The sequence below is a fragment of the Chenopodium quinoa genome, unplaced genomic scaffold (genome assembly GCF_001683475.1).
Source record: "Chenopodium quinoa cultivar QQ74 unplaced genomic scaffold, ASM168347v1, whole genome shotgun sequence".
Classification (NCBI taxonomy): domain Eukaryota; kingdom Viridiplantae; phylum Streptophyta; class Magnoliopsida; order Caryophyllales; family Amaranthaceae; genus Chenopodium; species Chenopodium quinoa.
Window position 1 is genome coordinate 2,563,806 of NW_018743955.1, and position 24,475 is coordinate 2,588,280.

General features: G+C 43.0%; 2 protein-coding genes across 2 annotated transcripts; both read right to left on the reverse strand.

Annotated features, from left to right (window-relative positions):
* Nucleotides 1-5,912: 5,912 nt before the first annotated feature.
* Nucleotides 5,913-6,572, reverse strand: LOC110689114. Its single transcript, XM_021865842.1, has 2 exons — nucleotides 6,054-6,572; nucleotides 5,913-5,936 (listed from the first exon to the last, which is right to left on the reverse strand). The coding sequence occupies exons 1-2, from the start codon at nucleotides 6,570-6,572 to the stop codon at nucleotides 5,913-5,915; spliced, it is 543 nt and encodes a 180-aa protein (XP_021721534.1).
* Nucleotides 6,573-9,072: 2,500 nt separating this feature from the next.
* LOC110689115 (putative uncharacterized protein DDB_G0282133) lies at nucleotides 9,073-10,086 on the reverse strand. The gene has a single exon (XM_021865844.1). The coding sequence runs from the start codon at nucleotides 10,084-10,086 to the stop codon at nucleotides 9,073-9,075; it is 1,014 nt and encodes a 337-aa protein (XP_021721536.1).
* Nucleotides 10,087-24,475: the final 14,389 nt, after the last annotated feature.

The window sequence follows — 24,475 nt, forward strand, 5'->3', positions numbered from 1 at the left end:
ACCCCAAAAGGTAGCTGGCTGCTTTGGCGTCGCTGAAAATTGATCAGCGCCAGTTTTATCGCATTAGCGCCATACGCTGAAATTGGCGTCTGGCGCCAAGCACATAATGTGACGCCAATGCCTAGGGACTGGCGCCAGCACGGGAATCACTTTAAATTCCCGTTTTCAGTTCGTTTCGAGCTCTGGTTTGTTGCGAACACTGCTCGAAAGAAGTCGAAACTTCAATTGATCGTTGCTCATTCGTTTCTTAACCGAATTTGCTCAAATTTGTTTCAAATCAAAGCTCTTTTCATCCATATTCCCAATCTATGTAAGTTTCCTTCCAACCCACACAATTTTTTATGAATTATTGGCATGTTCATTCACGAATTTCATGAAAATTCGAAACTTATAATGCTCAATTTGCTTAGTTTATCAAGTTTTATGCCATGAAATTGCTTGTTTATGTTTGTATATTGCCTTGGGAGTAATTTGAGACTTGTTTGACTCAATTTGGCGAAGAAATGAGCAATCCGCCATTGTTGGACCTCTTAAGGTCGTGAAAAACAATGTGGATCGTTCTTGATGTTTTTGCTAGCAATTCTTGTTCAATTTGTCACAATAATCACTATAGTGTTGCAAGAAATTGTTTGGTTGCTTGAAAAATTCTTATCATGCTCAATTCGAATTTGTGCTCTGTTTTAGTACTACGTACTCTGTTTTTGCGAACATAGTATCATGCGGCTAGGCAAACCTTTAGATACTATAGAACCTTGATTTATGATGATTCTGCGCAATGTAGCATGGCTAGACAACGAGGCTTCGGTTCACGGTCCCGAAACACTAGACGGGAGCATGAGCCCGTGGAGGACGACACTACAATGTCCACTTCGCTTGGTCAGTTTCCAGAGTAGGATGAGCAGACCTTGTTCTTTGCCCCTGTCCACCACATTTCTGAGAGAGTGAGACGGGGAACCGAGCCGGGAAGGACACGACATCACGGCTCTGGCTGCGATGGTCTCGGCGATTTGTATAGGATGCATATCGCCAGAGATCGAGAGACGAGACTCCTATGGGAGTCTTGCGGGTTGGTTGCCCTGTTTGAGACCTCCAAGGCTATGGTTGCTTCCAGCGGGGGTCACCACGTAGTACGCGCTCTGGTGGAGTTCTTTTGGGACACCACCAACACATTTCATTTTCTATGGGGTGAGATGATGGTCACTCCTACAGACTTCAGTCTCATCACAGGACTGGAGTTCTCTTCTGTGCCGCTGCCATTCGACGGCGGTATCGACGTCTTTTCTCCAGAGGTCGAGGAACTACTGGGGCCGATTGCTGTTCGAGCCCGAGCTGAGGTCGAGACGACTTAGTTTAGTGCTAGAGGGATTCGCCGTTCGACGCTGGCAGCGGCTCTTGATGACGATGCGACCACCCGAGAGCAGCGGGTGCGCATCTTTTTGCTGATGTTGTTGTCAGGGACATTCTCCCCTGATAGGGGTAGTAGGGTGTTGCTTTACTACCTCCATGTTGTTCGCGATCTCCGGCGGATTGGGACTTATAACTGGGCCAGCTTGGCCTATACTGACTTCGTTCGCGCACTGAGGGACTCGTGTCGCCACCGGTCTCTTAGGACGAATGTCGCTTTGTCCGCTTTCTGGAAAGTTGTAGAGGTAAACATTATTCCCTATAAAATTTAGCCCTATATGTTTAGTTAGCATTTACTCATGCTTTAGCCTTTTGTAGATCTGGTTCTATGAATACTTTCCTTCCATTGCGCCGGCGAGACCATTGCCGAGGGGGTATCCGGTGAGCGCCTCTTGGGGCGGCCACCATGTGGACCTGTCTACTGCACGTGTCCGGAGTCGGATCATCTCGGTATGATTTTTGGCGGTAATCTTTCTCTTCTACGACGTTTTATACATGTTCTTACCCGATTGGTATTTTTACAGGGACCTGAGGTAGTATACCGGCCATGGGGTGGTTGGACAGTCCCTGGATTAGCTGCACAGTACTCTGCTGAGCGCCGTTACTTTATGGGGACCTATGGAGCAGTTGCGTATTTAGGAGAGAGAGTTGCTAGACAGCAAACAGAGACCGGCGCCAACTTTTAGCTGTAGGATCGAGAAAACAATACGAAAAACCGGTCGAAATTAGAACGCATATTTCTGGCTCGGTATTGGGGGAAATTGGCGCCAGCAAACAGAGACTGGCGCCAACTTTTAGCTGTAGCGCCTGGCGCCAATACTGGCGTCTGGCGCTACGCCTAAAAACTTGGCGCCAAGCTCTGGCCCCTGACGCTACTTCCCACATGCCTCAGCAACTTTCTGTGCTCGATAAAATCATCCAGTTTCGCGCGGTGTTATTTTAGTCCTAGTTATGAAAGGAATTTCTCAAATTTCCTACGTGTAAAATCCTATGTTTTTGACTCATTACGGGTGGTCTTTCCAATGAGAACCTTTTTATGCATATGACAATAATGTTAATCAAAATTACGCACATGAAATACTTAGAACTTTTCGAGTCTCATCCACTCATTCTAAATCATTGCCGAAACAAATTCAGGAATTAAAATAGAAATCCTCCCCAGTGGAGTCGCCAAAAACTGTGGGGAATATTTTCAAGCCTTTAAAAATCCTACTAGCTTGAACCCCACTGTGATCATACACTAAAGTACGGTGGCGTCCAAAAGGGAAGAAGATAGAGCAAAAGAGTCTCCAACAAGTTTTTAAGGAACTTGTAACCGTTCACGAGGTGAAGGTTACACCCCTTAACGATCCAAGAGATCGTCAACTCCATAAGGTCATGAACCAAAATAGGGTTCGGGGATGAAGGTACAAATCCAACCTAAAAGAGATTGAACTTGCCCTAATAATAGGCCTCTACTTTATTCTGATCGTATTCATGTGCGCTTTCTGACTAACATGCAATCAATAGATTAACCCTAAACCTGTTTAATCTATGTTGGTTGAATTTAATGCACAAATAAACTATTATTGGCGATCACTTGAAATTATAATCACAATTAACCTAACAAGATTATTAGTTATCTTATTAAGCGTGATTGCAAATACCAATTCCCTTTAACCTGCAATAAAAGGTGATCAAGCAATAACAATATATAATAATATGCATATCAAGCAACATAATGAATAATCATCATCAATCAAGAAACATAATGAATAATCATCATCAATCATAATCATAAATGTTAGAAAGAACATAGGAAGCATCATATTCTTAATAATGCTTAATATTAAAAACACCCTATACATGATACTAGGAATATCATAATAATAATATAAACATGATGTCTACATCATAAAATCAATTAATCAATAAAGTACTTACTTGGATGCCTCGTACCTCTTTCTAATTACAAAATACACACGTTAGTAAGTTCAAGGAAAATAATAAACAAAGCAATTAAATTAAATAATTGAAATAGAGATTTGGGACCAAACCCTCAGAAATTAAAACCTTTCACGTCTAGGGCAAAGGCAACTTCGAATATGGCTAGGTGTATCAAGATCTTGTGAATTCGGAATTTTGTGTTAAAGAATAAAGTTTAAAAAGAATGAATGAAAGATTAATGATTCATAAACTAATTTGTTGACGATTGAAGATTGTAGATGATGAATGAAAACGGAATTTATTAAAACTTAAGAATAAAAGAAGTGGTGAATGATAGATGACCCTCCGTCCTTCAAAACGGAGTTTTTGATACGATATTTATAGAGAAAATCAGCCAAAAAAGATAATTTATCAAAACAGAGTCTGAAGATCGCAAAAACAACTTGGCGCCAGCCCTGGCTCATTGGCGCCAGGACCAGTGGCTAGCTCCAGGCGCCAATGTCTGGCGTCTGGCGCCAATCCTGATTCCAGGCGCCAAGGCCTGGGGTTGGACACCAAACCGGATTTTAACACGTTTTCGAAAATCTGATAACTTTCTCGTACTAGAAGATAAAATAATATAATTTCAGTCGAAAATGCTATTTGATGTAATTAAAACTCTAAAGAATCCTAATTGAATTAAGAATGATAAGAACCTTCTAGAATGTTCTAGAAGACCAAAACTATTCCTAATTACATTAGGAATGATAAATCATATTAGGCCCTCCCTTAGATCATTGGGCCGTACTTAAAACTCAAACCGGGCCCAGTTTAGTAAATTGGCCATAAATTCCTCAATATTCATCGGAATTGGGCTTATAATATATCGTCGGAAAGGTCTTTGCAAGCCCCATCCAACTACACCACTATTGAACCCATATCATGGACCAACCAAACTGGATTGACTGTTTTCTTAAAATAAAGTTTTCAAAAACAAAGAGAAGAGAAAAGAAAAGAAAAGAAATACAAACCTTTCCGCAACACTAGACCTTTCCACACTTTCGTTTCATTCGATTATGATTCGACGTGAAAGGCACTCATCACTGGGTTTGGTTTTGGGGAGACACAAATGGGTGTCTACAATACCAAAGCAATTAAAATTACAGCAATACTAAACTACTTTAAAACCTCTTAAATCACCAAAATAAAGTCTTTAGATTGTCCCCAAAAATCAAAGTTAGTAATATAACATCCCAACTTTAAATTTACATGTTAGAATTATGAAAATATAGTGTTTTATATCAAATTACAGCAACTTTAAAGTGGGTAAATAAATCTGAATTTTGTTTTAAATATATAAAATAACCCCATAAGCATAATTACTTGAATTAGTCATTATATAGGAAGTTAGTGTGTTAAAAACCCAAGAAAATATCAATTCAATGAAATTAGAGGCTTCAAAAAAAAAGGTATGAAATCTGGAAATTATTTTTAAAGTTGGAATATAAAGTTCAAAGCTTTTTCAATCACAAAATACTCACAATGATTATTTTGTAGGTTTAGAAGCATAAAAACACGAAATTAACACTACTTGTTCATAAAAATTGAAACTTTAATAAATCTGAAAATTTATTTATGATTAAGATAATTATATTTTAATGTAATTTAAACATAGTATGATTATATAGTTTGTTTAACACGTAATCAAGCCTTAAAACATGAAAAATCAATGTTTTAAACCCTAAAATATGCAAAATACATAATCTGAAATTTTATTTAATAATTTAGACATACAAAATCCATAAATTTATAATCTTTTGTAATTTATACATACTATTAAGGCCTAATAACAATAATTTTATAATTAAAAACAAATAAAGATTGAATCTTTAATCAAAATAACAAGAATTAAGAGGAAGAGAAATAGGGGGAAGGAGAAGGGAGGAAGGCGAACTGCAGGGAGGGAGGTCGGCTGGGCGGCGGTCAGGCGGTGGCGCGGCGGTGCTGGTGGCTGGGCAGTGGTGCAAGGTTTTTTTTTTTCTTCTTGCTGAATGTCGTGAAGAGGGAGGAAGCAAGGAGTGAGTTTTCTTTTTTTTTTTTCTTACTTGAGAAGGAGGAGAAGTGTGGGGAAAATAAGGTGGGTATGATTAATAAGAATTGGGTTTGAGGGTATCCTAATCCAAATATAATTAGGATAACTTGTTTAGGCCCAAATATATACCAAAGCTTAAAAAAAACATGTGGTGTAAGGTTGGGCTTTGAGGTAACTTGGACTAGGCTCTTAGTTTGTATGGGTAAAAGGATTATTGTCAATAGTTAGTAGTGGCTAAATAGCTTAAAACTAATTTATTATTTTCGAAATATTTATAAAATTATACAATTATCGTAAAATAATCATATAATTAATAATAAAATATAATTATTATAATTACAAAATCACGGGGGATTACAATCTACCCCTCTTAAAAGAAGTTTCGCCCTCGAAACTTTACCCAAAATCCATAGTTCCTCAAAAGTATTCAAATCTATGCGTTTTGTATTGCTGTAAATTGCTTGCTTCTCAACAAACACACTTCACAAATCGAACTTTGTACTCAATGAACTCATATTTGGCCAGAGTTTACATACTTTTATTGTATGTAAACGCACTAATGATGCATAATGATATAATTGAGGTAAAAGCGCGCGAAATTACATCGCATTCTTCCCCCCTCAAAAAAAAGAGTTACGCCCTCGTAACTCACCTCGTCAAACAACTCGGGATATTTGTTTTTCATCTCTTCCTCGGCCTCCCAAATAGCCTCTTCGTACTCCTGGTTTGACCAAAGGACTTTCACAATCTTCACATCTTTGTTTCTAGTACTACGCACCTTGTGGTCTAGTATCTTGACTGGTCTTTCCTCATAAGTTAGAGACTCATCTAGTTGAATAGTCTCCGGCTGCAAAACATGGGTTTCACTAGGCACATACTTTTTCAGTTGGGAAATGTGGAATACATCATGCATTTTCTCGAACTCCATTGGCAAAGCCAATTTGTAAGCCACTTTCCCCACACGTTGGAGAATTTCATACGGATCCACATATTTTGCACTAAGCTTCCCTTTCTTGCCGAATCGCATCACACCTTTTGTTGGAGAAACCTTTAGAAATACTATGTCCCCAACATTAAAATCATCATCTCTCCTCTTCAAGTCAGCATAACTTTTCTGTCTATCTTGTGTTACCTTGATACGCGACTGGATTAGTCTCACCTTGCCCACCATATCCTCAATGAAATCTGTACCCTAAGTAACCCGTTCACTGTAATCATTCCAGCAAACTAGGCTTTTGCACTTCCTTCCATACAATGCTTCAAAAGGTGCCATCTTGATGCTTGCATGGTCACTGTTATTGTAGGAGAATTCGATCAAGGATAGGTGATCCTCCCAATGTCCTCCATGGTTTAGTTTGTTCTCTCAGTCTGACCATCGATTGCAGGGTGAAAGGCAGTACTCATCTTCAATGCTGTCCCAAGGTTCTCTTGCACTTTTTGCCAAAACTTTGATAGAAACCTCGAGTCTCTATCTAACACTATGTCTTTGGGAACTCCGTGCAACCGAACGACATTCTTCACATAGACGCTTGCTAGCTGCTTCTTTTTCCAGGTTTCTTTGATAGGAATGAATATCGCTGACTTAGTAAGTCTGTCTACAATCACCCAAATTGTGTCATTCCCAGTACGAGTCTTTGGTAAGCATGTCACAAAGTCCATGGATATGGAATCCCACTTCCAACTTGGTATTTTTAATGGTTGTACCTTTCCCATGGGTCTTTTGTGGTCTATCTTCACTTTCTGGAACGTCAGACATTTAGACACAAACTTAGCCACTTCTCTTTTCATATTCAGCCACCAATAAAACTCCTTCAAATCCTTATACAACTTATCGCCCCCAGGGTGAACTGAATATGGTGTATTATGGAACTCCTCCATGATTTTCCTTTTGAAATCCTCACACTTCTGTGGTATGCACCGTCTCTCCTTGTATCTCAAACTCCCATCCTCATGAATCTTGAATTCAGTCTCCACACCACTAGTCACACGATCTCTAATCTTATGAAACGACTCATTCTCCAGTTGCTTTTCTTTAATCTCCTCAAATATGGAAGGTTGGATGGTTAAAGCACCCAAGAATCCCTTTAACTCTCCTTTGTTGATAACCTCAAGGTTCAATCTCCTCATATCTTCACACAAATCATTGGCCACAATCAAAGCATTGACATTATGACTCGACTTTCTGCTAAGGGCATCCGCAACTACATTCTCCTTTCCCTTGTGATACTGGATGTGGACATGGTAGTCTATAAGATATTCCAACCATCTACGTTGCCGCATGTTCAAGTGATCTTGGGTACAGATGTACTTTAGACTTTTATGGTCCGTGAAGATCTTACAAGAAACACCTTAAAGGTAGTGCCTCCAAATCTTCAAAGCGAATACAACAGCTGCAAGTTCCAAGTCATGGGTAGGGTAGTTGACTTCATGCTTCTTCAGTTGTCTCGATGCGTATGCGATCACCCTTCCATTCTGCTGTAGGACACATCCAGACCATGCTTCGAGGCATCACTATACACTTCGAATCCTTCTATCCCATCAGGTAATACCAGCACTGGTGTAGTGGTTAATCGCTCTTTGAGGGTTTGAAAAGCTGACTCACAACTCTCGTTCCACTCAAACTTGCTCTGCTTCTTCATAAGAGTAGTCATGGGTCAGGCTATCCTCGAAAAATCCTTGACAAACCTTCTATAATATCCAGCTAATCCCAAGAAACTACGAACATCAGTCACATTCTTAGGTGTAGACCACTCACTCACCGCCTTGATCTTTGCAGGATCTACGGATACACCCTCCTTCGAAATGTAATGCCCCAAAAATGCCACTTTCTCCAACCAGAACTCACACTTGGAAAACATAGCATACAGTTTGTTCTTTCTAAGAGTTTCAAGGGTAGTTCTCAAGTGCTCAGCATGTTCTTCCTCATTCTTTGAATACACCAAAATGTCATCAATAAACACAACTACAAACTTATCCAAATACTCATGAAAAACTCGGTTCATCAAGTCCATAAATATCGCTGGTGCATTGGTTAACCCAAAAGGCATGACTGTAAACTCGTAATGTCCATACCGAGTTCTAAAGGCTGTTTTTGGAATGTCTTTATCTGCAACCTTCAACTGATGGTACCCTGACCTCAAGTCAATCTTTGAAAACACGTTCGCCCCCTTCAGTTGGTCAAACAAGTCATCTATCCTAGGTAGAGGGTACTTATTCTTTACAGTCACATTATTCAACTCTCTATAATCAATATATAGTCTCAAACTTCCATCCTTCTTTTTCACAAATAGCACAGGTGCTCCCCAAGGTGATGCATTGGGCCTAATGAACCCCTTGTCTAACAACTCCTGCAATTGAGCCTTTAGTTCACACATCTCATCCGCTGCCATTCTATACGGTGCTTTGGAGATAGGTACAGCTCCTGGAACTAAGTCAATGGTAAACTCAACTTCCATCTTAGGTGGCATTCCCGAAATCTCTTCTAGAAAGACATCTAAAAACTCATTCACAATGGGCACATCCTCCATCCGCCTATTCTCACTCATACTCAAATCTTGAACACAACAAAAGTACAATGGACATCCCTTATTCACTAGCTTCTTCACCTTCATCGTAGAAATGATCCCAAAACCTTTAGGCTTCCACAATCGTCTATAGGACACTTTCTTACCCTAAGGGTCACTCAGTTGTACCCTCTGCATCTCACAGTCTATCTTAGCCTTGTATAAACTCAGCCAATCCATCCCCAGAATGACATCTAAGTCCCCTAGGTTAAACTCAATAAGATCTAATGGAAAGATAGCTTCTCCTATTTTCAAAGGCAAGCCTTTGAATATTTTATTACAATGAACAAGTTTGCCCATAGGCAGACTGACTGACACGTCAACATGACTCGATTCAGTTAAGTTTAACTTGCGCACAACAGAAGTAGAAATGAAAGAATAAGATGCTCCAGAGTCAAATAGAGTGTTGACAGAGATAGATTGGATAGAAAAAGTACCGGTAACTACATCCGAGGACCTCTCAGCTTCTCCCTTGCTCATCACAGACAAGCGGCCGGGAGTGTTGTTTCTTGCCTGATACCCATTGTTGTTGTTTCCTGAGTTGTTGTTGTTGCCATTTCCATTTCCAGACCTGTTGTTATTGTTGCTACCATTTCCAAACTTCCCATTTTGACCATTTTCCCTATTCCCCTGGTTATTGAAATTGTTAGGCCTCTGCTGGGTGTTCCCACCATTCCCACTATTTCCCTGTTGTCTCTGTTTGGTGTAACACGCATACACCCTGTGTCCCTTCTTGTTGCAGAACCTGCAGGTCACCGAATTCCCATCACAGTCTCTCCCAGGGTGGTTCCTTCTACACTTCTTACAGTGGTAGGTTCTCTCCCCATTGTTAGCTTTGGAAGAACTTCTAACATTCTGGTTACTCCTATCAAACGAGTTCCCATTCCTAGACCTCTTGAAATTACCCTGGTTTTCGGATTTCCCAAAATCCTTCCTTTTTTCCCCAGCTTTAGCACTCGCAATAGCAGTTGATTTGGGTATTTTTACCCGGCCAGGTGGCCCAATCAAAAAGCGCCACGTGTCCTCAGTAAAAGTGCCATTTGGACCTATGAGATGATGACACGTGGAGGGTGGACATTCTTCGTTTTGTCCTAAACAGACTGATGATCCAGCATGGACCATTCAGACGGCGACACGTGTCACCCAAAAGATGCCCAAAGGCCTTTTGGGCTTAGTGACACGTGTCACTCAGGCATTGCCTCTGGAATGGCGGCCTTCAAGGGCCCAAATCCCGAGGCGCTGTTTTGCGGCGTGACCTAATTCCTACGTCACCAGATCCTAGGGAGGGCACACTTTCCAAAAGGACTCTATAAATAGGGACATTCTTACATTTATGACAAGACAAATATACACGCAATACGAGATAATACGTCACTTACTACAGTGTTGTCATTTTCAAAGAACAGACAACACTTTACCTGAGCTTGGAATCCGAGCAGATAAACTTTACTTCCGCACGTTTTATTACCGAACGCTTACTAACTTAATCTTCGGAGGCGGACCACCGACCATCCGGCGGTCCGTTTGCTTTGCAGGTACAGGCGTCCTTTGCTGAATCCAGTCTCAGTGTTGTAACTCTCCCAAGGGACTAAAACCCCCGAAACATTTGGCGCCGTCTGTGGGGAGAGTACCTCTGAAATGGCTTCACAAGTACCTGTACCGAACCCAAAGGCCAATCGGCCTCCAGAAGACATAGTGGTCCAAACGGACCATGACTCAGGTGACGACGTTGACGTCGAAACCTATGTGGATCCAAATGGATCCCTCATCTCTAAACGCATCTGCAGTAAGGAGAGGCGGGAGCGTCACCATGACCAGGCAGGGCCAAGCAAAACTGCTGGTCAGCCAAAGAAGCCCTCGGGGCGGCCGGTTGATCCTTCCCAGGCGGCAGGATCAACTCCTGTCACTCGAGATGAACTAATGACACTCTTGAGAAGCCTCAGGGGTGAAATCAAACAACTCACCTCAAAGAAGTCGCCTACTCCTAGAAAGGAGCAGTCGGCCAGGAAGCCAACCCAAGCTGGCAAACAGAAGTCGGTCAGGGACCGTCAGCCAACTCCTCATCCTGCGCCTACGGAGAAGGCCCGACCCCAATTTGACCTTACTCGGCTCCGTTTCCCAGAAACGGGCACAAGAAAAGCTATCCGGCACATACAGCCGAATGGTAGCAAGAAAACATTCTCTGGCGCTTGGCAATACATTGAGCAGAAGAGGACCCAACTATCAGAGTCGGCTTCAACGTCGACTTATCATGATAGCTTTAGGAATACCTCTGTGAGGTGTTCCAAGTCTGTACATGAGACTCCAGCAAGCAGCCCAAGGGTTCAGTCTGGTCCTCATATGATCCAGTCGGCCCAGTACATGGCACAACCATTGTACCAGGCGCCGGTTTTACCTTACATGCAACCTGCCCTCTTTGGAGGACAGGCGGCATACGCTATCAGCCAATGGACTAGCAGCTTACGCTGCAGTACCTTGGAGATCAACCCTCTGCTTTCTCCAGGGAAATAATTGAGGCCGTACAGCCGGCCAAAGTTAAAAACGTCCTGGTTGGAGCCTATGACGGAACCTCCAACCCGGAAGACCACCTGCACCCACCTCATGTATCTACAGGGGTTGGATGATGCCGCATGGTGTCGTTGCTTTCCAGCCACCCGAAGGGCATAGCCCAACAGTGGTTTGGCAATCTGTCGGCTGGCTGCATAAATAGCTTCAAGACGCTTGCGTTCTTGTTTTCTTCAAACTTCTCTATGAACATCCCTGCCAAAAAGACAAGTCTTGACTTGGGCAATGTACAACAGGGAGATAGAGAAAGCTTGCGTTCCTATTTCAGGCGGTTCAATATGGTCCGAATCCAGATTCATGGGTTGTCTGATGAGGTCGCTTTCACAGACTTCTTTAAGGGTCTGAAGGACGGGTCTACTTTTAAGTACGAATTCGTCCGCAAACAAATCTTTACTCTGCAAGAAGCCTTGCGAGAGGCGGAAGCCTATATACAAGCAACCGAACTCTGCTCCTCCAATAAGCAGCCGGACCATAAGAAGTCCGACCGGCAGAAAGAGAGTCGGCCTGCTCATCCGGCTCCAAAGCAAGAAGAGAGCAAAAAGGAAAAGTAAGTCTGGGCCATTGATAACTCTGATCAATTGGCCCAGAAGAAGAAAAAAGAGTGGAAACCGTACGTCCCAAGGTACGAATTCCACAAGGAATGCTGCTCTATCCTCTTGGAAATTAAGGATCGGCTGACTCTTGAGAAGCCGACTCCTATGAAAGGTTCCGCTGAAAATCGGAACAAGAACAAGCATTGCCATTTCCATGAGGATGTTGGCCATGACACGAACGACTACTTTAGTCTCAAGCGGGAGCTCGACTGTTTGGCCGACAAAGGACAGCTGAAGTCCTATGTGAAGTCCAAAGTGACTTCAAAGGAAAATCAAGGGTAGTCCAAGAAAAAGACTCCCCAGCCTGTTGTGAGTGCCGAAACTGATGAAGAACCGGTATACACCATAGCAGGCGGCTTTGTCGGTGGTGGCCCGACCATTCAGGGCACCAAAGACCATCTAAGGAAGATGGTCAAATCTGTTGAGGAAGGGGATGCGGCAGGCACATCCGCCTTCCCTAAAGTTGTCATCACCGAGAAGGATAGAGGCAAAGTCCGTCGGCCGCATGATGACCCTGTTGTCATTGAATGCAAGGTCGCCAACCAGCTGGTTGGTCGAATTCTGATTGACACAGGAAGCTCCTCTGAACTCATTAGCCTCAAATGCTTATCCAATCTCAAGTACAAACCGGATAGCATGATGGAGGTCTCCCACACCCTTGTTGGGTTTGGGGGAGGACTTGTGCACCCAGTCGGATGAATTGACTTACCTGTCCGCTTGGGAAGCAGGGGAGACGGTCGGCACATGACCATCCGTTTCCTAGTGGTTGAAGAGCTCACAGCTTGCAACCTCATCTTTGGCCATCCCACTCTTAATGAGTGCAAGGCCGTCATCATTCCTGCACTCATGCTACTCAAGTATGAGAAGGATGATGGAACAGTCGATTCCCTTAATGGGGACCAAAAGACAGCTCGAGAGTGTTACCTCTCGGACGTCAAGCCCGCGGCCGAAGCATCTGGTCGGGGCAAGCAAATGATCGAACTCGACGATGTCGAGAAAGAACAGTCGGCCCCACCAGCCGGAAAGAAAAGAAAAACTGATCAGCTGGTGGTGGTCAAAAAAGAAAAACAATAGAAATCACTGATCGGGGAACGGTCAGATGATCTCCGTCCCCAGCCTGCTGGTGAACACATTGATATCCCTCTGGACGACAGCCGTCCAGAGCGGACTGTTAAGGTGGGGACGGTTGCATTTGCAAAGCTGGGTGAAAGCCTTCACCAGCTGCTGAGGGAATTCAAAGACATCTTTGCCTTTGAAGTGGAGGAGATTCCAGGCATCAGCCTAGATCTGGCTGCCCACAAACTCGTCGTGGATCCTAAAAAGAAGCCTATCCGGCAAAAGAAAAGAAACCACGGCAAAGGAAGAAGTCAGGCGGAAGCTGCCGAAGTAAAAAAGCTGCTGGATGCCAAGTTCATTCGGTCGTGCAATTTCCCTGAGTGGGTATCTAACGTTGTGTTAGTAAAAAAGCCGAATGGAACTTGGCGGATGTGTGTTGACTACACAGACCTCAACAAGGCTTGTCCAAAGGATAGTTATCCATTGCCAAAGATCGACAGTCTGGTCGACTCAACAGCCGGACATGCCTTGATTAGTTTTATGGACGCCTATTCAGGTTTCCATCAGATCCCCCTGTGGAAAAAAGATCAAGAAAAGACGTCATTCGTCACTAATAAGGGGTTGTTCTGTTATCGATGATGTCGTTTGGTTTGAAGAATGTGCCCGCTACTTTCCAACGAATGATTAATACGGTCTTCATTAATCAAATTGGAAGGAATGTAGAGGCGTACATTGATGACATGATAGTCAAATCCAAAAAGCAGGCGGATCATCTTGCTGATCTCTGAGAAACATTTACCACACTCAGGCGGCACAAGGTCATGCTAAACCCAAAAAAGTGTGTCTTTGGTGTTGAGTCTGGGAAGTTTCTCGGATTTTTGATTGACCAAAGGGGAATAGAGGCCAACCCTGAGAAAATACAGGCGGTAATCGACATGCAGTCGCCCCATACTGTGAAGGAAGTGAAAAAACTAACAGGTTGTCTGGCGGCCTTGGGGAGATTCCTCAATCGGTCAGGCGACAAGTGCCTCTACTTCTTCCAGGCAATCAAAAAGAAGACCAACTTTGAATGGGGGAATGATGCAGAGGCGGCATTTCAAAAGCTGAAAACTCATTTGCACTCTTTTCCAATGCTTGTCAGCCCTTTGCCCAAAGAGAAGCTCTTCATGTACTTAGCCGTCTCTGATCATGCCCTCAGTGTCGTTCTCTTAGCTGAAAGAGACGGCATCCAGCTCCCGGTTATTTCATTAGCCATATTCTAAGAAACGCGGAGCTTTGGTACCCCATGGTTGAGAAATTTGGCCTTACCCTTTACATGGCTATCAAGAAGCTAAAACCCTACTTCTTGGCGCATGCGGTAGAAGTCTGTATTGACCAACCGATCAAACGGCCACTCACAACCCTGGAGTCTTCTGGACGAATGCTTAAATGGGCTATTGAAATGCAAGGATTAGAAATCACTTGCGAACCAAGGAAGGCAATAAAGGGGCAAGCATTCGCCGACTTTATTGTCGAAATGACAAGGCCGGTTGTACCGGTCAATACAGACCAGGTTTGGAAAGTGTATGTGGATGGGAGCTCCACTGTGAACGGTTGTGGTGCAGGGATTATCTGTTAGTCTCCTGAGGGAGATAAGTACGAATACGCACTACGGTTCAAGTTCCAGGTCTCTAACAATGAGGCCGAGTATGAGACCCTGCTGGCCGGCATTCGGTACTGCAAGGCGGCAGGAGCAAAGAAGATAGCCGCCTGCTCTGATTCTCAACTGGTCGTACTACATGTTAATGGAACGTACGAGGCCACTCATCCGGCAATGATAAAATATTTGCAGGCGGTCAAGAGTGAAGTTGGGACACTTGAAGAATTCCATCTAACTCAAGTGCCCAGGTCTTCAAATAACCAGGCGGATGCTCTGTCAAAACTAGCATCATCCGCCTCTTGTGAAACGCCTCGGTCGGTCTTCGGGGAGGTCATGGAAAAGAAAAGTATATCTAATGTAGACCCCATTGGAATTCTCGACCGAAGCTCTACCTGGATGGACAGCATTCGGGCTTATCTTGCAGACGGCACGCTACCTGATTCACCCAGGAGGCGGCTGCTCTAAAAAAGAAAGCGGCAAACTTTGAGCTAAGACAAGGAGAACTCTTCAAAGCTGGTTTCTTGAAACCCCTATTAAAGTGTGTTACCCCAGAAAAGGGTAGAGAGGTCCTCGAAGATTTGCATGCGGGTTTCTGCGCCTCCCATATAGGCGGCAGGTCTTTAGCTACCAAGGCCAAGCGGCTCTATTTCTGGCCAACTCTGGAGTCGGACGCTATGGAAATGGTCAAAAAATGTGACAAGTGTCAAAATTTTGGCAAGCTCATCCATCGTCCGGCCACAGACCTGACGCCCATCCACAACCCTATTCCCTTTGCCAAATGGGGCATGAACATACTTGGGCCTTACACCGCGGCCCTAGGCGGCAAGCGCTACATATTGGTAGCTGTGGATTACTTTACCAAGTTGGTAGAGGCGGAGGCGGTCAAAAACATCAAGACAAAAGACGTTATTTCCTTCATCTGGAGGAACATTATCACTCGCTTTGGGGTGCCCATGTCTATGGTTTTTGACAATGGTCCTCAATTTGAGATGCCTCAAATCAAGACTTGGCTAGGAGAGCAAGGGGTCTCAAGCCTCTTTGCATCAGTCGGCTGGCCCCAAGAAAACGGCCAGGTTGAAGCCTTCAACAAGTTAATCTCAGACGGGATTAAAAAGAAAATTGAACGGGCTGGTGGTCTTTGGGCGGATGAATTACCACACGTCCTCTGGTCCATCAGAATGACTGCTAAAGGGGCAACTGGAGAAACTCCGTTCCTCATTGTGTATGGTGCAGAAGTTGTCCTGCCCATTGAACACTATGAGCCGACTCTTCGAGTCATGTTATATGACGAGGAAGCTAACTGGGAGGCCATGCGGCTGGCATTGGACTCGCTTCCAGAGCGCAGGGGCAATGCTACCTTGCGCCATGAGATTTACCGTCTGAGAATGACACGAGCTTACAACAAGAGAGTACACAAGCGTCCTCTCAAAGTGGGGGACTTTGTGCTACGGAAAATAGAGGCAGTCGGTACGGCGAATGAGCAGGGAAAGTTAACCCCAAATTGGGAAGGCCCTTACCGAATATATGAGGAAGTAAGAGGCGGCACCTACCGCCTGGAAGAACCAGACGACAGGAAGCTGCCTAGGACTTGGAATGTAGATAACTTGAAGAAGTACTACTTCTAAGTACGAATGTAAATACCTCAAATTTTGTCATTTAAAAATATTGTTTAATGAGAATATGCCTTCATTTCCAGCTTGCCTTTTCTTATTATTAGTGGCGCCTGTACAAAATACAGACAACCAAAGCATTTAGATGGCGTCTGTCCCAACAGCAGACGTCCCAATCCCTCTGAAGAAGCCGACTGCTTTATACGAAATTCTTTAAATTTAAGCCAACACTTAACTAATATTTTCTTCACTCTTTAGAAGGCCTAAGGACAGATAAGATCATTTTGAGGCCAATGGCCGGATATTAGAAAAAACATAGTCACAATAGAGGCTGAATGGTCACAGTCTGCTCCAACATGAGTATGACTGTCTGCTCCAACATGAGTCAGATAACCGACGACGTCCATTCGGGCGAATTCGTCGAGGAGAAGCATCTCCCATTTGGGTGACACATTGCTCTACAAATACACTAAGCGGCCCTACCGAAGGCTAAGGCAGCATTTCTAGTCGTTTGGTTTAATCGAAAGTGAGATATAAAAGGCTAGAAATTTTCTAACTGTTCTAGCACAGTCGGAAAAGGGTCACTGTTTCATAAGTAGAGGCTATTAAGGCATTAGGCCGGATGCGCCTGCTTTTGCTCTAATGCAAGACAGGCGGAAAATCTTTACTGATTTACAAGACAACTAATGCGGCCCTTGGCCAGATACGCCTGTTTTTGCCCAAACGCAGGACAGGCGGACTATTACTTATCAAGAAAACAAGCTAAAATACTTAGCAGATTAAAAAGAGACTTGTGGGTCGAATGCGCCTGTTCTTTGCTCTTGGGGCAAGACAGGCAGATTATTCTAAAGTAAAATTAAGACTAAGTTAAAACTTAGCACCTTATCTCGTCAAAGCCTAAGGCCGAATGCGCCTGCTTTTAGTTCTTGGAACAAAACAGGCGAGGGATTTCTTTTTAGCAAAATTTTCTAAGTCAAAATGTTGTATTTCTCTTGAGCCAATGGCTGAATGAAAATAATTATTCATTCGCTCCTGATGGCCGTCTGTCGCGTGGTTTGGGGCAATCACCATAGTGATTGATTGACTTAGAAACCATGTATACACTTCTAAGTATCAATAATTTCTAAGTCAATCAATCCACTCAACCGAAACCACTCGACATCCGTCCAGGGGCAAGAACATTCGCATGCTATACAGGTTATAATACTTAGCCAAAAAAAAACATGCAATGAAAAAATTTAAAGAACAACAATATGAATAACTTCAGCCGAATGATTTCAAATTAAAAAGGCCCAATCGCCATCAGACGATTGGGTAAGATTGTTAGCTGGCAAAGCCAGAGGAATTGTCAAATCACCCGACCCCTCGGTCGGTAAAGATACATGAATAGTCGGCACGCAGGCCAGAAGATGAAATGAATGGCCATTCGGCCGCAGAAATAACTACCAAAAGCTTTAAGGGGCAGAAGGATTGTCAGCATTGGCAGCCGCATCATCAGTTGCCGGCTGCTCTTCATTGTCATCACCATCCTCTTCCCCGGAGGAGCCAGAAGAGGAGTCGGCCTCTTCACCATCCGCATCCTCCTCTTCAGCCTGGCAAATGAGTTCAGCATTGTAATCCTCGTTTTCCTTATCAAACTTGGATTTTCAGATGCCAAAATCAGCACCCGGCTGTACCGCCTCCCATGTCGCCCGCATGATGGATTCGTAGTCTTCCATCATTTGTTTGATAAGGGCCTGCTTCTCCTCCTCAGCCCGAGATTGGAACTTGGCCTTTAGCTGCTCCTGTTGGTTCGCCAGACGCCCCTCCAGGCGGCTAACCCGCTCCTTGGCCCTCTTGGCCTCTTGAAGAGGCTCAAGCTTTTCCTTAAGGCCTTTAACTTCGGCCTTAAGGTCATTGATTCTGGAGCGGGCCGAATGCAGGTCCTTCTTCACCTGCACGTTGGTGTCCGCCTGGGGATACATCATATCAAGGGTCAGAAGCTCATTTTGAGCAATTTCAAATTGAGCTCGGTCTAAGGCGGACTCGGCTAGAGCTTTAGCGGTTGTTACCTCTTTTGATTTTTCCTGGATTGGCCGTCTGAGCCCTTGGACGCGCAGCATGGCTTGAAAATAAGAAAAGACCGAATGGTCAAAACCAGTCGGATATGTTGACAGGGTAAAGTCGTATCCCCTGATCAAAAATAATTACCTAAATCACTAACTACAGTAGATAGGGAAGTAGGGTCGAACTCCACAGGGAAACAAGTCTTTTTAATTCTAATTAATTGTTATAATCTAAATTATCTAAGTAACCAATATTTTAAATATGAATTCTATACTACGAAGGATGAGTTTAGGGAGAAAAGAATCAATAATAAGGAAACCTAGGGTCGCAGGTTCACCAATAATTAATATTCCGGGATAGAACAAAGCAATTAATAATTAAAAATGCATCAATAACATGATTAACAGGCTCCCGCAATTTATTAACCAACATGGATCTAACAGGCTCTCGCAATTTATTAGACCTAAGTTCCTATTAAAAATAGCCTTTAATATTAAATCAACATCTGCTCGATTCATCAATTCAATATTGCTAAACATTCACAACCAAATTACATCTTCTCGATTCATAATCTAATTGCAAAGAATTAAAACAATTCAATAGGAAATTATCATGCAATATCAACAATCAATAATAACAAGCTATCCCTTCATATTAATTATGGATCCCCTTAAACCCTAGAATTAAACTACTCACTAATCATCATAACTAATCCAATCAAATAAACAATTAAAAACATAAACAAGAAAACAATTAAAATAGCTGAAATTAGAAAGGGAAGAAACTGTACCAAAACAAATCTTGAATTAATGAAGGAATTAAGTACAAGAGTTTAGAGAGAATTCTAGAGATAGAGAAATACTAAGTAGAGAGAGAAAGTCTAAGTGAAGGAAGTGATTAATTATCCGTACACAACCAATATAAATATCTCCCCTAAAACACGAAATAAACAAAGCTAAATCAGGTTCTAACAAAACACGCGCCCGATCGGGCGAAGGGGGCGCCCGATCGGGCCCGCCTTTTTTTCTACGCCTATCTTTCAGTGCTGCGCCCGATCGAGCCTACGCTCACCCGATCGGGCGCGCATCTCCTTGGCAGCTGGCATGCGACAGCTCGCCCGATCGGGCGTAAGCTTGCCCGATCGGGCCCGGCTTCATCTTGGAGGTTTGGACTTCAATTTGGGCTAGATTTCTCGGCCCAATCCATATTTCCTCTCGGGTCTCGAATACATGGTCCAATTGCCTCGGGCTCCGAAAATGGTCGTGCTCCTCCGATGCTCGTAGTCGCTTCATAAAAATCCCGGAAAAATACTCCAAAGGTGCAATTCCCTGCAAAACTTAACCAAAACTACGAAAACACTAGAAAACACATATTAGTAATAAAAGTGGCCCCAAAGGGCCAAAAACACTACTAATTATGACCGAGGGACGGGGGTAAAATACTATATAAAATAGACATATCAAACTCCCCCAAGCCAAACCTTTGCTTGTCCCTAAGCAAAGAGCTCATCAACGAACATATAAAACATACTTCACCCCAATCAACAAATCAAAAGCCAACGATTCAAGGTAAAATTAAACAAACATGCTTCGACGTCAATCAATTCATCTAATCACCCTTCCTCCCCAACAATTGTCAAGTAGAGCAAACCACAAGAGCATATAGAATTCAAGACTAGTGCTCACACACTCGACTCTCATTTATGTGGCGAGTAAAGAATGTACTCGATCGCTCTCCACCCAACCCCTTTAATGTGAACAATGCCCTCCCAACTCACACTCTCGTGTGTACAAAAACATTGAACGCTCATCCTACTAGTCGACTCGAAATATGTCAAGTCATAACTTGCATTGAAAAACAACACTTTCACATTCACATAACTTCTGTGCACATGGTCGGAAGGTCTTTTAAGCTTGTAATGTAAGGCTAGGGTAAAGGTAGGATAAATTTGGGATTATGTGAGAGAAAATCTATGCATTAAGGGAGCCAAATCCTAATAAAACCATGATCAAAAGTAATGATCATACACATCTCCAACATAACCAACTCCAACAACAACCAAATATAATCCAAACAATAAAACAATCCCAACACTCACATATTCACTCATAAAAACATGATAGTGTAGAACAAGAGTGAATAACAAAATTTGAACTCATAACTTGAAATATTTACATTGAAACTCAACTTTTTTTTTTCTTTTCTTTGAATTAACCTTTACTTAGAACATTTGAACATCAAACACTTTTTCTCTTTTTTTTCTTAGAAGTTCACTTTCTTTTCTTTCATATTTCTCATTTTTTTTCCTTGAACTTCTTTTTTTTCCATCACACTTTTATTTTTCAAATATATACAACTTTCAAATTCATAAAAACAAAAATATGATCAAGAACAAATTACTTCTCAAAGCCCACCCAAATTGTGCAAATAAAGTGCACACCACAAACTCCCTCACCTCACTCACTAATAGCTCCCCCAAGACAAGCTTGGGACTAGTAACCAATGGGGCAAATTAGGCTTGCAATGCGGCTATGAACAATAAAAGGGCACAAGCAACAACATGGGTGACAAGAAGGGAACAAATGTATCTAAATATCTCTGAAGTCTACCTAAGGAATGAACGCCTTCGTCCTCCTCATGTGCATATTATAAAGTCATGAAACACTACTCATAGTTGCAAATCAATACTCAAATTAATTGACATACCAGGAATTATGGAACTATCACACATTTCCTAACCAAATCAACTAGTCTGGCACTATATTCACAAGTAGTTGGACAAAATTGACGCAAGTTAAGAAATCCAAACAATTAGACTTCAAATCATGACCAACAAATCCACAATGTTCATCATCAAATACCAAGAATCAAAACAATTTTCTCAAGTATGGGGCACAGGGAAGCATGATTTACAATTCATTGGAACGTATTTTTGATTTTTATTTTTTCAATTTTTTTTGTATTTTTCATAAATAAGAAAGCAATAAAAAAACTATAATAGAAAGCAGATAAAGACTACACTAGAAAGCAAATAAAGGAAGAGAATTTCAAAGGGGAAAGAACACCCCCCCAAGCCAAATCAAGCAATGCCCTCATTGACTTGGGAGAGTAGCCTACTCCTCATCCTCATCCATCCTAGAGTACCCTCCACCGTGGCTAGAGCCGGCCCCTTCATGGCTAAAGCCACCACCACCATACCCCGAACCACCGGCATAGTAGTTAGGGTCTACATTCCTACCCATACCCCCATATCCGTGGACCAAAGAGTAGTCCATATAAGTACCATAAGCACCGGGGTGAGAATACCCTCCTTGGGGGTATTGGAACCAATCGGGAGTAAGGGAATCGGGAGGAATAGCCCCCCGACGGGCATAATCATCATACATGGGGTAAAGGCCCCTCCCTAGGTTCCTCTCAATAAGACCAACCCTCCCATCTAGGGTGCTTAACCTAGAGCCTAGGTTTTGCATCATGCCCTCTACCCTTCCTTGCCCCGTCTCAATACGGTCTAGTTGGCTCCTAAAAGCCGAAAAGTCATATGGGGCATTTGGGTCAACATTGTAATCGATCGAGGAAGTAGGCATTGTAGGCATGCCGTAGGTGAAAGGTGGGGGTGGTGTGTAGTGAGGTGAATGGTGAATGGGGGATTGGTGAGGTTGTGGTGAGGGGTGAGGTGGTTGAACCGCACCTTGACCATCTAACTCGAAGGTATAAGAGGGCTTCCCCCTCTCAAATTTGGTCAAGGCGGGGTTGGGTAAGGTAAACGCTTGGTCTCTCCTACCCGATTGTCGGTGGACAATCCACCAAGTATCATTCCCCACCGGTTGTACCCAATTCAAACTCCCAAAATAAGGTAGGTCCATTAGGTTCGATCCCACAACTTTTCTATAGCCATCGGGGTTCCAACCTAAATGCTTCCTAGCTATATGGGTCACTAACCCCCCAAAGTAAATAGGCGCTCTAGACCTACTAGCTTCGGCCGCATTGGCCGCCCTTTGAAAAAGGTTGGCTATCCTATGGGGTAAATTTAATTTTTCAGCATTAGGAATTATATAGGAAGCCAACAATTCCAATTCATCCCTCCGAACATTTGCCGGTTCATGCCTCCCAAAAATAGTGAGGCAGGCAAATCTTTGCCAAAGTTTGGGGACGGGATGTTGAATCCACGTCCCTTTGGCATGTTGGAGGCTCACCAAATCCTCCCCTGTTAACCTCTTGTAGACCATGGCGGTGTGGTCTTGAGAAGGTTCAATAGGCTTGTCCGATTTCAAGTCAAACAATTTACCAAATTCCTTTAAAGTTAATCTCACATTATTGTTCAACAATCGAAATTGGACGTGAGTGATAAGTGCATTCATTTTGATAACATTAAAACTTGATATAAATTCCAAAGTTAAATAATCATAAGTATCGTGGAACATTTGAAAAAAACCACTCATGCCTATGCCCTTAAACAATTTTTCCACATATTTGTCAAGACCTAACCTAGCTAAAGTAGGATGATGTATGAAACGGGTAGAAATTACCTGACGATCGATGAGGTTGATCATCCGAACCCATTGCTCCTCCAAAACGATTACAACTTCCTCCCATCCCGGAATTTGAAGGTCCGGGTTGATTGCTGGTTATGCCGCACTAGAGCTCTCACCCCTTTGATTTCTTGAACGCTTGGAGGCCATTTTCGTTGAAAATAGTAGAAAATTTGAGGTTTCTCTCTCTTAGGGTTTGAGAAAAATTGAGAAAAAATTGGGGAAAATTAGGATGGAGTGTAGAGAAAGGTGAGGGAAGATGAAATATGTAAATTTTTTTATTTTAGATGGAGGAATTGGAGAAGATCTTAGATTGAAGTGAAAGTTTAAGGTTTGAAAATGGAGGTTTTAGAGAGAGAAAGTGAATGAAGAAGAAGAAATAAGGAGGAAATGAGGGAAGAAAGAAGAGAAAATAAAATAAAGGGGGGTCGTCCTGATGGCGCGCCCGATCGGGCGAGCCTCGCCTGATCGGGCGTAAGTGTAATTCTCCAAAATTCAAATTGCGCGCCCGATCGGGCGCGAACGCGAACGATTTTTCGCCCTTTTTTCTCGCCCGATCGGGCGAGCTTCGCCCGACATTTCTTTTTCTTTTACTCGATTTTCCAAAAATTTTGCCCGATCGGGCGAAAATAACCCTGGAATCCACTTAGCTTGCGCGCCCGATCGGGCTGTTTCGCCCGATCGGGCGAAATTTGCTTCGATTCTTAGCTCACTTATGCGCCCGATCGGGCAATTTAGCCCGATCGGGCGAAATTGACCCTGAATTTGGCTCACTTGCGCGCCCGATCGGGCCCGAGAGAGCCTTTTTCCTCCAATTCCGTTTCTTCTTCAAAATTTCTCTAAGTCTTTATACCCTGTGAAATTCATACTTTTACAACAACACTTAAAACCGGTGAAATATCACTCTCCTCGCCTCTCTAAAAAAAAACAATAAAAATAAAAAAGGAAAAATAAGGAAAAGGAAAACTAGCCTATAAAGCATGAAATACGGGTTGCCTCCCGCAAAGCGCTGGTTTATCTAGGTCTCGCACGACCTTCTCACCACCTTGAAACTCATGTTGGAAGTGGAGTTAGGAGAGTCTCCTCCCCATCTCTAATGGTAGCACCTTCATGATACCTTTTCAACCTTTGGCCATTCACCTTGAATTCTTCACCTTTGTCATTCACCAACTCTACCGAACCAAATTTGTTTACCTTTGTGACAGTGAAGGGACCGGACCACCTAGACTTCAACTTTCCTGGGAAAATCTTCAATCTAGAATTAAAGAGAAGAACCTCATCGCCCGGTGCAAACTCTCTTGGTAGGATCCTCTTGTCATGCCACTTCTTGGTCTTCTCCTTGTAGATCCACACACTATCATATGCCGACAATCTAAACTCATCCAACTCGTTGAGTTGAAGGAGTCTCTTCTTACCCGCGGTCTTAGAATCCATATTAAGCTCTTTGATCGCCCAAAAAGCTTTGTACTCCAA

Bases quoted from the DNA above. Each gene is read 5' to 3' on its own strand.
- LOC110689115 (XM_021865844.1), bottom strand. From the start codon at position 10,086: ATGGTCCATGCTGGATCATCAGTCTGTTTAGGACAAAACGAAGAATGT.
- LOC110689114 (XM_021865842.1), bottom strand. From the start codon at position 6,572: ATGGTGGGCAAGGTGAGACTAATCCAGTCGCGTATCAAGGTAACACAA. The intron at 5,937-6,053 runs GTGAGTTACGAG...ATACAATAAAAG, and splicing joins ATCCCGAGTTGTTTGACGAG to TATGTAAACTCTGGCCAAAT.